The sequence below is a fragment of the Phalacrocorax aristotelis genome, chromosome 9 (genome assembly GCF_949628215.1).
Source record: "Phalacrocorax aristotelis chromosome 9, bGulAri2.1, whole genome shotgun sequence".
Classification (NCBI taxonomy): domain Eukaryota; kingdom Metazoa; phylum Chordata; class Aves; order Suliformes; family Phalacrocoracidae; genus Phalacrocorax; species Phalacrocorax aristotelis.
The window spans coordinates 7,345,913-7,359,558 of NC_134284.1; the positions used below are offsets into that span (position 1 = coordinate 7,345,913).

Below are 13,646 nucleotides of genomic sequence, written 5' to 3' on the forward strand. Positions count from 1 at the left end.
CTTCGATGTCTGCATTACATTCACCACGAATTGCTACTGGTATGCTGCTAAAATAATTAAACTTTCTTTTTGTATCAGTTATAACATCCCAGCCCACTTTAGAAGGCCACATACTGAAGTCTTTATTCTTATTTTAGCAGGTCGGAGTGAAAATAACTTTTTTCTGCGCTAAACCTATTTTACAAAAGTCTCAATTCACCTAGCAGTAAGATATCTAGGAGAGTGCAGCTGGAAGGTAAAGCTACTTTCCAGAACTCCTAAGGTGTTAGCGTTATTTTTTACTTTCTTCACAATGTCTTCACATTTGCTGCTCACGATAATGCAACTGACATATTCAGGTATTTTTTGTGTGTTTGTGTTTTAACTGTCTTCTGTTCCTTACAAGCAGTGCCACTTCTCAGTTAAGAAGAGCGTCAGGACTTTAGAAATCACAAATACTGCAAAAAATGCCTTACATGAGTGACTGTGAATTATCAAAGTACCGTGAGGATTTGATTCTGTACTATCATATAGTATGTACAGTAACACAGGTATTCCTTAACATTTCTTACCAATGAGTCCTTGCTTGTATAGTGAACCATCCAACCCTCCTTCATTACTGTGCTGCTTCTCCTTTTTGTGTGCTTCACAGATTGTACCACTCTCATTAACGGAATATTGTTGCTGGTTGAAGGGCTTAAGAATAAATCAATAAAGGCTTTTAAAAAGAAGATAACTTCGGACAAAAAGAAAAAAATTCTTTTAAATCAGAATATAAACATATCTCTCTCCAATATCCACATTTATATTTATCATCAGTATCAGACCTGGACTGGACACTATTTTGTTTTGTCATTCCAAGTATCTTGAGGTTATCAATTTAAAAACTTGTAATGCTACACTAGGAGAATGTCAGAGACCTTCTGAAGACTTACATACACTCAGACACACACACACTTTCTCCCTCTCCCGCACAAAAATATTCCTAAAGATGAGTTAAGAAGATGGGCAAATGACTAGGGCCTCAGCTAGGGTGTGGGAGCCATAGCTCAAGCCTGTGCTATGCATGATTCAGACCAGTACTTGATCTCGAATTGCTCATAACCAAAGTAAACATTGTCCATCAGATTACTGTCCTGTGATCATTCTTGGGTTCAAACACACAATGAAGCGATGACAGTTTACAGAGTAGAAAACGTGTCAGCTGCGCGCACCCTGGCAGGGCACAGCAGAGAATCTGCTGCAGCCTCTCAGAGAAAGAGGTTTAAGCTAATACATTTTATCCTCAAAGACCTAAAGCGAAGTCCCATTGCCTTGCATTCTGGGGTGAAACTTTCCACGACTCAGCTGACACACAGTAAGTTGGGAAGGTATGGGAACTTGACAGTACGCCTGATAGCACCCTCAGATAAAATCTGGAATATCTAGTTGGAAAGGTGTAAGAAGTAACCAAGCCCATCTTCCCACTTTCCTTGCTGTTAGAGTTAACCATTCCTAAAGCAGGCCCTGCATAATGGAATATGGACTCATAATCAGCTTCAACCTTAAAACTAAATGCTTAATTATTTCTGTCAGAACTTTAAACAGAGGTGCTGCATTCTACGTGAAAACACGGCACAGAGAGCTCACGTGTTCTGCCCTACTGGCAAAGCTGTTGGCACAACAACTCCAACAAAAAAGGGCGGAAACCACCCAGGAAAATACCATCAGGTTTCCACATTTGTTGTGACTGTGGATGTCTGCAGATGGCCCTGCTTCACTGTAATGCATCCTGGAAATAAGAAGCATTTTATGAACTGGCAGTGTCCAATCAAAATGCAAGAAGTGTGCCGTCTTAAAGTTTCATTAAGACTGTAACACACAGTTGACATTTTTTTTTTTGCCTAAAAATGATCAAATGAGCTGCAGTTCCTATTCAACTATTCTTGTCTGTTCTGACAAGAGGCTTACTTTTTTGTTTGCCTTTTATAGATCACTTAAAAGTAATCCACAGATATGGAGACTACCCTTAGAATTAACTGGGGGAAGGTATTACTGGAAATACAGCGATGCCCCTCAACTAAGTAAAACATGTACCTTGGTTATCAATGTTTTAATTAGTTAGAATTGGGTATTTAGATTTTGAAAACCTGCAATGCTGTCCATTTAATACAATTTGGACATTCAAAATGTTACACGACACTGATTTTGTGATCTAAGGCTTATATTCCAATGATACAAGGTGTCTATATGTAGATGAATATGACAGTAGGAAAAACAAATCACTGCTGTGGGAGGCAAAACTGCATATTGTTGAAATGGATTGCTTTCTATTAGTGCAACAGGTACATGCTAGTAACAGAGAGCTAAGGGGAACGTGTTACTGAGACCCCCAGTAAGCAAAATAAAAGAGGAAACTGCAGGCCAAACTGGGACCTGTAAAAGAAAAAGATTTTATAATTCTTCAAGGAACAGATCCCTTGCATCAAGGAAATTGCAGCTGAAAGGATTTTATTTCATTTTAGGTTCCCTGACAATGAATAATCCCTACTTTTTCCCCTACTGTTCTGTACAGTTCCAGTAAGTGAATAATGTTTTCTTCTCTTCAGACATTTCTGAGGTAAGTTGCACAAGTCAATTCTTATTTTCCTTCCTGATTAGTCATTTCAAACCACTGATCTATTTTGTAACTTGCTTTAAACTACTGTTTCAAGTTTGTCAAACTTTCCTTGTTTCTAAAGGTATCTAAAACCACAAACAATTCACCTAGAGCCGATTATACAACAGCCACTTCCACGATTTTTTTTATTTTTATTTTTGTTCATTTAAATGACCAGGCATTGCACTACTAGTCAGGGGAAAAGTGCAAGTAGTTTCACAATATAATTTTCATATGAGAATGGACCTTTAACGATTACTTCTGCATCACTTTTCAGTTGCTACTTCCATTTGACAATAATTTTTATGCTTATCTTAAATTCCTAATGCATATATTCAGTGAAGCAATCCCACTTCAATTTCAAAACAACCACACATCACTAGCTCCCTCCATCTCAGTGAGTGAGAATAGGGTCCCTGTACATTCCCTCTTGAGCCCTAGACATGATACTTACAAATAAATACAAAAGAAGATGGAAGGTAGGCTCACTCCCCAGCTCACCTGATCATCCTGTTAGACTCATCGTGATCCGGATCAGCATCCTGCATTTCCCCGTTGTCACTATGGCATCCTGTCATTGACATCTCGGAATCATGAGCCATAGATTCTTCCATGTCATCTATAAAACCACTGTTTCTTTCACTGTCATTGTCATCACTCCCTTCTTCCATGACCACATCGGACTCAGCCCCAGGACTAAGAAGATCTGCAATATCGTTTCTGAAGTGATTATCTGAAAACATACAATATTCCAATCACAACATCCTGACACATTTTGAGCTTCAGAAAAACCCAGGTTCTCTTTGGAACTTTATTGCCTGGGTCTATCTCTGCTTAGTACTTTATGGGTAGTGGTGAAGCGTGGTTTTTAACCAGTCATTTAGAAAATCACTACACAAAACTGGAAATGCATCAAACTAAAATATTTTCAGAAATACAACTTTCTATTAAAAAAATGCCAAAGTAAAAGCAGAATTTTTATCCATGGACTTCTATCAAACATTCTATAATCATGCGCTTTATTTCTGAGATGATCTGGCAGATTTTCTGTACAGCTTGATTGTTATGTACTGGCTTCACGGCTGTTGGCAGGCTGCAGCTGCAAACTGATGCTAGAAAAGCAGTCATTTCAACAGTAGGAATTTTGTAATATGATGATGACATGATGATGACCTACTGAAATAACTCCCGAGACAATTACTTATAACATGAACTACATTTTTGGGGAAAAAAAGATACTTTCTGTTCTCTGTGTAGGCTGCAAAATATGGCACAGTAGTCCATACTATTGAATAACGCTCCCTGCTGATGTAAGATAGCATAGAAAAAGAACAAAGACTCAGGATTTAACTTATTTGACTATGGCATAGGATTAATCGTATTTTCCAGCTCATATTTAAATTATGTTAAACTTTCCAGTTTCAAGATTAGATATACCTAAGCAAGATCAAAGTAAGAAATAACTCTTTACTGTATTGCTGCTTGTGAATGGATTTATCTGGAAGACAAGAAGGAACAGACAACTTGACCTTATTTGCCTAATGACTTACACTACAAAAACAGACAACCAAAGAAAACCCCAAACCAAAGAAAAAAAAAAAACACCAAAAAAAGGCATTTTATTGAAACTCAACCTGCTGCTATACAGGTTGTTATGTAACATGCCAAAATCATCAGTCCTGTCAGATAGTAAAGACAGCTTCAGCTTTTCTGGGATGTTTGCAATGTTTCAGAAATTTGAAGTAAGGTTAAAATCATATGGAAGACATCAAATATTCTCACCAATAAACTTTTGCCTAATTGTGTGGAGGAAGGTTCTTGACAGTCAATGTTGATGATGCCCCAAAAGAAAACGCACACCGAACCGGCTGACAGCAAAACGTTTTGAATTGATGGCATTTCACTCAAATTGGAAGTGCACAGCTGAAAGGTTTGTTTCCATGTACAGTATTATTAAAATATTTGGATACAAGTTGCTGATGTGTGATTAACAGACTCATTATACTTCACCTCTAGCAGAAACAGTCATCCAGTGATGAATGACATTTCACAGCGCAAGGCTCTCTCTTTGCTATTCCTACAACACTTTTTTAATCTCTATTTTTAATAAACGCACAATCAGTTAAAAATAACCTCCCACATTTAGTATATAATGTGTTTATTAACAAGACCATACTTGGAATTTTATTGCTTCAGCTCTTCCTTCACTTACTATTTTGGGGAAGATCTATCACACAGCAGATGGACAGAGTGACAGATACTGTATTTTACTTATTAAGTTTTAAAATAATGTGAACCAAATTACTGTAAAAATAGAAATGAGATACCAGGATGAAACTGCCTTTGATAATCCTAAGGACCCTACATCAGTCATGTAGGACACAAAATTAAGAGTTCTACTTTGTGCTATGGTTACCATACTACAGATAATATTTGGTGGGGAAAAGCCAAATTCTATAGATTTTAAGATGGAGTACAAGGAGCGTACTCCAAGGAGTACACTTGGCGTAAGCTTAGAGTACATGTTCTCACCCCAAGTGGCTTTGTACAAGTTCTCCTTACTCAGCTCTTCCTTAGACAAACCATGACTTCCCAACAGCCCAGCACAGAAGTAGTGTGTTGCTTGTGAGGAAAAGGTGGGGAGGGGTCACAGAAGGCGTGTTGGGGGATCAACTACAGCTGCCTCAGATGGAAAGAGGGAACTTCAAGGAGTAATTTGGAAACAAATATATATTTTGTTCATTTAGTCCAGCTGTCCAGAAACAAGGCTTGCCTTCCTGTCTTCACTTTGCACTTTTGATCAACCCTCTTTCACACTCCTCTCTAAAACTGCACCCATGCAGGAAGAATTTTATCATTTATAAGCTGATTTAGTTACTTTCTCTGGCTGCAAATCTCACGGAAAACTCCATACTGTTATCAATGGAATTAACATATCATGGTGTATGTTTAGATGTTGGATTGCAAAATCAAGGCATAAACTTCCATAAGCATTGTTACTTGCACTCCCGAAGAAATAGTTATGTTATGGGATGGTTAATGGTTAAGTGAGATATAAATGGTGTAAAGATTAAAAAAGAAAAAAAAAAGCGACTCCAAAAGTCCAGTTTGAGGTGCATCAGAGAGGACATCCAGTAGGAGTCCAACATTAACCTTCCACAAGATCATGTACCTTATTACATTTCAACGTGGATACTCAGCATCTGAAATATTTTTGCCTACACAAACTGCCATTAAACAGAAAAACTTTGTAGTAATACAGTCAGTCATACTACTATGAGAAATGCTATGAAAAATACTAGTTAACGTTCCTAATTTTGGAAATTCTTTAGATCTCTTCAATAAAGTAGATCACTGATTTAAAGTTTGAAAAAGGATGCCTAATAAGGCAATCCTTTATTAACCTCAGAAGCAGTTTAGGCTGACAACTTAACATGGTAATAAGCATTAGAAACTGAATGCTTCACCACACTTCACATTCCTTTATTACATAGAAAAATGACATTTTCAAGGCAATCAACAACTCATCTACAGACACCCTTTTTTCCTCCAGTACTGTCTGTCAAGCCTACCCATACATTCCTATACTTGACACAAAACTGACAGCACATGTATGGGAAAATCAGCAGATATTCAAGCCTTTATTTCTGGCAAATGATACGATTAGTTTTATGCCAACAATAAGTGGTGGAATTTTTTTCCCAGAGAGCCTTCCCAGTTCTTCCAGGTATACTTTTCCTTCTCAGGAAAATCATCCTAAAGCAAACACGTTTTTTTAATCCAGATTAAAAAGCAGTTTTGTGCTTGTATCTGACAGGTGAATGCCAACTTCTCATGTGTGTGGCTTTTTGCTTTACTTTGAGAGTCTGCATTCAACAGGCCATGATCACCCAGCTGTTTTGCTGCTGACACCACCTCTGTGGCACAGCTGAGCCTTTCTGCCAGTGCCGCCTATTTGGAAGACACAGGCTCCGAGTCGATGGTGTATGAGCCACTCATAGGGTTCCTCCCACACTTTACCTCCGACATACTACAGAAATATTGCAGAGGAAAAGCCACTCCCAAGCCATGGAAAAACGTGTCTTTGTACACATCACAGTTCTACGTTTCTCTTTTATTTAACTGATGGTTTAAACAATGACAGAAACGATTGTTAATGCAACTTACCTCCATTAATGGCAACTTCCCCCAGGCAGTTATTTGGCACTTTAGGAGCACAGCGTTTGTGACAGTTGAACCTACAGTCTGTTAAGAAAAAAAGGGATACTGTATTAACAAAAGCAAAATTATTTCTCTTTTCCTGTGACACAATTATGTATTTTCCTGCTATCCAGCCTATAAATGCCAAGCCCTACCATTTCACTAATACAAAGTTAACATGTCCAGGGAGCATTTGTTAGCCTGGCTGCACACCACCTGCCAGGGGAAGGGACAGGATGAAGATGCTAGAAGCATGTTTCCCCGAGGGGAAAGGAAAACGTTGTCAAGGGCAGTTGGGTGGAAGCACTAGCTGTAGCCAAAGCACATGCTTAACTTGTCTAAAGGAGCGAGGGGGAGACCCAAGTGCTTGGCTGCAAAGCCAGAGCTACCTTTCCAGTGAAAGGTGCGGATCAGGCCACAGTATATCCACTGCAGCCTAAGAGGCTGGCTACACATCAAATACTGATGACTGAAAACTGAAATAGCAGAACCCTAGCCAACAATTCTAACAATTATTTGTTCTTTACATCTCAAAGCGACTTCTAGGCAGCTTTCAGTGGAGGGTTCCTTCAGTACCTTCCTTATTTTCCAGATATTTTCATTTCACTCTACCTTTACTTTTTTCATATGTGTAAACAGCACTTTATTGGACGTCATCTTAACTATTTTTTTTACCTTATGAACACATTTTACTTAAACTAAGAGCTGTAACTTATTAACACACCTGGAAAAGCAAAGAGTCAGGAAGGAAGAAATATACTAAGGTTGTCAGTAACCTTGCAATTATTTAACTTCAGATTAATCCAAAAACCAACTGAGGTACTGCAGAGCCAAACTGTAGGTAAATATTTTTTTTAAAATCAGGTTAATATTTGCTTATGTCACTGGGATTCAAAATTAACTGAAAACAGGTGATGCCTTCATAGACATTTTGCTTTAGTTAAATCACATCAGAATCACATTTTAATTTAAATGAATGCAATTTTGAATTTTTGCAGTGTGTGAGTTCAATGAAGCAAACAAAGTTTACAGATGAATTCTATGATAGTTATTTTAATAGAAGGAAGGTGATTTTAAGGATCAATTAGCCAACATTATCTAACACCATAGCATGCATAGTGCTTTGCATTATGGGCACTCTAGTTGGCTAAGGTGAGCCAGTAATCTAGGCTACAGTCCAAGGGGCTTGATTCACCTCGGCACCTACTAAGGTACAACACCATGAGACTGGAAAGCACATTAGTCACATTGAAAAAACGTGTTTTAAAATTCTCATATTAGTTTGCCTATTTTATTTCCATTTCAACTCCCCCAAAACCCTGAACTGCTGGGACTCAGGCACATGCTTCAATCCAAGCATAAGATTTTGTAGATTGAAAACAATGAAGGTAAGAATACAGTCCTTTGTGTTAACTATTCTGCTGTAACTGCCTGTGAGCAAAGCTCACCTACTGCCAAACACACGATAATTTACACCTGAATGAAAAAGACAGGAGCTACTGCAGATGTACCGCAGGGTAAGAATGAACAGCCATGCAGCCAGCTCCTGCAGAAAAGCAATTACTGCATTTTTGACTCCAGCTTAATCCATTGTAATTGTACATGTGTCTACACCTAGAGGAAATAATGAGTAAGGCCACATAATAACTGCTCAAATGCTAATTTACTAATTTTATTATGCTTAGCTTTTACGTTCCTAAAGGGCGTTTACTTACCTTTGCACTGCAAACCCTGTCTAAAAAGCCCTTTGAGAAGCTTCTTGCAGTACTGGCAAACTGTTGGACGTGTGTAAGAGTGGATGACAAAAGTGTGAGGCACTTTAACCTTGGACAGTAAGATCTTGTCTAGCTGAATAGGTCGTCCAATGTAGGACTGTGAATTTGATCTCTTCTCTCGCCCACTGAATGATTCTGATGGTGTCTTTTGCTGTGAAATACATAAAAAGAACATTTGAAATAATCAAAATGGATTTATTTTTAAAAGAATATCATATTCACATATTCACTCACCTCAAGAACAGGAAGTCATATGCCATAAAAAGTAATGTAAGTGCTTTTAGACACTAATAGAACATGCAATATACCTCTCAGACTGCTTTTGAAAAATCTGAATGGTGTCAAACAATATCTTCGCCAACACTACTATCATACATTTCACATTGTGACCGAAACAGGTTTTTATTTTTAAAAAATTTAATCAAAATTAAAATAGTCACTGAAAATTTATCAGTAAAGCATTTTGTGTTCCGATAAAAACATAAGCCATTTTTACCTCTCTTATTTTCTGTTTTGTATCAAAAGTAACTGTGAAAGACTACTTTTTGTATAAACATTAAGAAAATTATTACCTTATTCTATGTGCATGCAGGTTTTTGATAGAAAACACATTAGTATTTTCCATCCCCTTTATTTATAATTTTTACTATTGCTAACTTTACCACATTTAGATTACGCACAATAGATCGCAACAGGTATTTAAATGCATATATATAAAAATATGTATGTATGACACACAGTCCAAGGTATGGAATCGAAAGAATTCCTGAAAGAAACAAGTTACCTTATTTTCTCTACTAAATTCACTTAGAAGGAAATATGGTAATTACCCCAGAAAACAACTGACCCAGAAAACTCCCTTCCCCTAAGAATTGCCATTAAGAAACAAACAAACTACACCTACAGTTAACACGGAAAGGAGGGAAGAAAAAGTGACAAGATGCAGCTTCATCATTTCAAACTCAGCATCTTCTTACTGTCATCTACAAACAATCTGATAACTGAAGGCTAGAAAATAAGTCATGCCCAGTGAGCCTGTACTGTTAAAAATGTTGTGGCAGCTGAAAGTTCAGATTGGCCTAACTTGAAAAACTTTTGTTTCAAACTGATAATGTTATAGGAAATTCTTCATCTGAGAAGACAGACTGATTATTATTTCTTGGTCACCAAAATATAAAAATTCATTTCTGTATGCTTCTGGCTGACAATCTTGGAGTAAAGTGGAATTTGAAAGTCATTTTGACGGCAGAAGAACCTAAGGAGATCCAGGCTTTGCCTTCACAGTATATTTGCCATGGGGGAAAAAAACATTTTTTCCTTCCAAAGTTCAGACAGGTTTCTTACTGTGAAGATCTATTCTTTTGGTTATACTGTAGAACCTTCTGCCTGCCCAAAGCATATGCAATAGAATTGCTGAGCATTAGAGCTACCCTGCTAATTGACAAGAATGCCAACCTCACATGCTTATCCATTGTATAAATGCAGTCCTGTCAAATCAAGGGAAAATACGCAAATTACGCTGTATGAGCCCGGTACATATGGTCACCATAAACAAGCTAGCTTGAAACAAGTATATGAAAGCATCTGTCTCTTCTTTGACACAAACAGTAGCGGGAAAAGCATGAGTACGTACTCTGACATTATGGGTTTACTTCCTGAGTTTCAGATCTTCATGCTTTACAAAGCACTTATGCATATGAAAAAATGCCCTAAACTAGTCTCAGTTTACAATTAAATTTACTTTATATTTGTAAGTTAGCAATATTGTTTGCTTAATATTTCCAAGGCAGATTGCATTAAGTCTTACGCAGTCAACAAGAACTGGCCTTTGAAAGGGAGGGCAGAAGCCCAGCAGGAAGGAAGAACGAGCCCACATATACAGCACAAACTGCATTGCACAGCTTGTGCAAACTACCTGCAAATGACAGCCCTCAGTACTTGCGGACAGGACAAAACTCACAAGAGGAGCCAGAAATAGCAATGCAGTCCTCTCAGTCGTGTGTGTAGAATAGGGACAGTTTTGCCCCAGACGGATGCTACTTCAGTCTTAGTGCAGTGTCTTAAAAGTTACATCCTCAACCCTACGCTATGGTCAGAACCTAGCTCTCTGTATTTCCTCTTCAGTGCTCACAACAAGAACAGTTATACATGTGACACGCTACATTTTACTGTAAGTATTTTCTTTTTTAATAAAGTAATTCTTCAATGGTTGGCCTTAATTCTAATCACTACCTGCAAGGCATTAGTCACAACACTCTGCTGTCTTTGTCTTGAATACGGACATTTGGTGGACTTTTCACATGTAGTGACACTATTCTCTTAAAATGTACTTCAACTGAAAAGGAGTAAGAATTTCTAAGAGGAAAGAGCTCTACTGTTTGCTTTTATTACGTCACTGCAACAAACTAATATTTCAGTTAACTGTTCTTATCACTAGAGCTATTTCTTGATAATCTTACTTGTCTGAAGTACAAGTGAGCCAAATATCTTTTAATGTTATGATTTCTCTTAGAACCCTGGCTAATATAATCTAAACTAACCCTACTTTTTATTATCATTCTTTGCTTTCATTTTCCAAATAACTGCCAAACCAAAAATTGTTTTGGCAACTGAATACTGCTAAAAGCTTTTTAAAAGTCCAAATTACTCATACCTAGCTAATCTCATGCTTAAAGGGTTTTAGAAAGTTGGTTTGGCCCAGTTTTTCTCACCAAATGCCTTGCAGGGTTCAGAAACTTCAGCAGTGTTGCTGAAATGTACTAAGACTAATCTTAGGGCACTTACATGATTAACAGAGAGAGACAGGCTTCCCTACAGCTTTGGCTCTGACCACTGAGATGTGCTGCTTAGATGATGTCTGATCAAATCTCAGGTGTGGTACAGTATGAATTTGGGACAAACTATTTGCTGTGTTTTTTGCTTTTTTACTTTGACGGCAAGTTTTTCAGTTTTAATCTTCTAGTATATGCTTCTGGATGGTTCTGAGAAAACATCAGGTTGGACAAAAAGTGAATTCTAGCTGCTCTGCCTTGAGTCAATCCTTTCTGAAAGATAACTCTGGAACAGTCACTTATCATACCATCAGCCTTGATCAAATACCAAGTTACCACCAATAAAGCTTTTGTCTTGTTGTTCATTAAACTTCTCAAAATTTATACCAGTCAACACACTGCCACAATTTTTGAAGGATTTACTTCAAGTCTCACTTCACATGGCTGCCAAGTAATGTTAGAGGACAGGCGATTAGCTATATTCTTCCTAGTAATTTAGAAGTGTTCTCTACAGTTCAAGCAGTAATGGATACTAAACAAAAGCTAAAACATTGGAAGACCCACTGAGGATGTCAGTCTTCAAGACTGGCCCCTACTTTGTAATTTTTAACATGATTTTAGTATTCAAACTGCTGCTTGTATTTATGTTAAAAATAATATACTGAGAATGCATAACAAGCTCAATAACAAAGGAACACAACAATTTCAGTGCCTTCACCTCAAAACAAGTGAAACTAATAGGTAGGCCTGAACTCACTCTAACAAATTCTTTGTAGACAACATCTGTCAGCTTTTTCTATTTACGGTCCAATTTATGGAAAAAGTATTTCAGCCTTTCTTTGCCATTCTGCAAGCACTGGGCTGCTACGCAATATCAGCGTAGCACGCCATGTTACACAACAGCAATTCTTTATTTACAGTGTCTTCAGGTCAAGTAAGAGGTAAAGCTGAGTTTTTCACCTTTTCCCATACTAGAAAAGACATCAGCAGTCATGGATCTGGTCTCTCTCCTGCATGCCCAGGCCTGATATGATGGACTTGCACTTCTTCCCTCTTCCAGCCAGAGGTAATGTGACCCTTGACTCCTGCTCAGAAGTACCAACTCCAGTCAATATCCCTCAACTTTAACTTCCAGCACTCCCAGCACCAGACAGATGTCACAGGTTAAAGCCACTGAAACAAAAGGAAACCAGGAACTATCCTATTTTCACTGCACAAGCAAGAATCTCTTCCATAAAGCACCTTCTTCTTTGGCTGGCGTGCCTGGTTTGTTAGAAAGATAAATTAGTTTTTCCTGGTAGTCAGCCAGACTACTGACTCAGCAAATCTGGAAACTTCCCAGGAAATGATTGCTTAACTGGATTACACCATGGAAACTAACAGCCCGCGTGGCTCCAAACACTAAACAGCCCTTTAGAACAATCATCCCAGCAAGGTAATCTATACTTTGACAGCTCAGAATATGATTTTCCAAGTGACAACAAACACGAAGAAACATGTGTAGATATTTAACTATATAGATGTCCAAACAAGCCAGTGACACCGACCACATCAAAAGACTTCAATTCAGTTATGCTTTAAGCTATAAGAATATCTAAATCCAGTGCTTGCTTACTCTTTTAGTTTGAAAACAGGAGGGTTTTTTTTCATTCCAAGAAGGAAGAGGTGCCAAGCTTTTGCCCAACACGGGGCATTCTGCATGACTCTCAGTAGCTGATGCCTTGTCCCTCCTTCTTGTTCAATTTCTTCAAATTTTTGGAATATACTGAAGCTACTCATTGTTTTATCTGTTGACCTTTGTTAAAGATATTCAAGGACACAACAAGTTTGTCTGCAGTAGCCAGAACACAAACTCATTGTGCAGAACGCTGTCGCTGCAGGAAGGAGACAGTCCTCCATACAACTGCTACTCCAAAGGTAAAATCCCTCAGCAGGATATCCCTCTGTCTGTGTTTTTACCTTGTCCAAAACCACTGCAAAATACAGTTAAGAAAGTGAAATAAATACTGGTTCCCTGCCAGTGGGTTCAGCTGTTCTCATTACATGGGTGAGTTTTACTGTCTTCTAGCACCGCTTCTACCCCTCCCAGGCACAGAAATCAAAGAAACTTTTGGGAGATGCTGAAGGCATTAATGGGAAGCAATAAAAGCTGACTGCCTGGATGCAGGGTTGGCCTCTTGGGAACCCAGGCAAGGAACAGCCCTGCAACCCAGCCGCACAGACTGGCCTCAAAAATAAAACAGACTGCTGTTTGCCTGACTTCCTTTAAAAGGTTTCAACAGA

At 38.2% G+C, this 13,646-nt stretch overlaps 1 protein-coding gene across 10 annotated transcripts in view; it reads right to left on the reverse strand.

Annotated features, from left to right (window-relative positions):
* PRKD1 (protein kinase D1) overlaps positions 1-13,646 on the reverse strand; it is a 146,244-nt gene that overhangs the window by 21,316 nt on the left and 111,282 nt on the right. For 6 of the 10 annotated variants that reach the window (XM_075103259.1, XM_075103260.1, XM_075103265.1 and 3 more), the window contains 4 exons: positions 8,533-8,743; positions 6,785-6,862; positions 3,119-3,350; positions 552-675 (listed from right to left, as the gene is read on the reverse strand). In XM_075103259.1, the coding sequence (XP_074959360.1) occupies positions 552-675; positions 3,119-3,350; positions 6,785-6,862; positions 8,533-8,743 (645 nt within the window). The remainder of the gene's footprint in view (positions 1-551; positions 676-3,118; positions 3,351-6,784; positions 6,863-8,532; positions 8,744-13,646) is intronic. The other 4 variants (XM_075103261.1, XM_075103262.1, XM_075103267.1 and 1 more) reach the window with 1 other exon arrangement.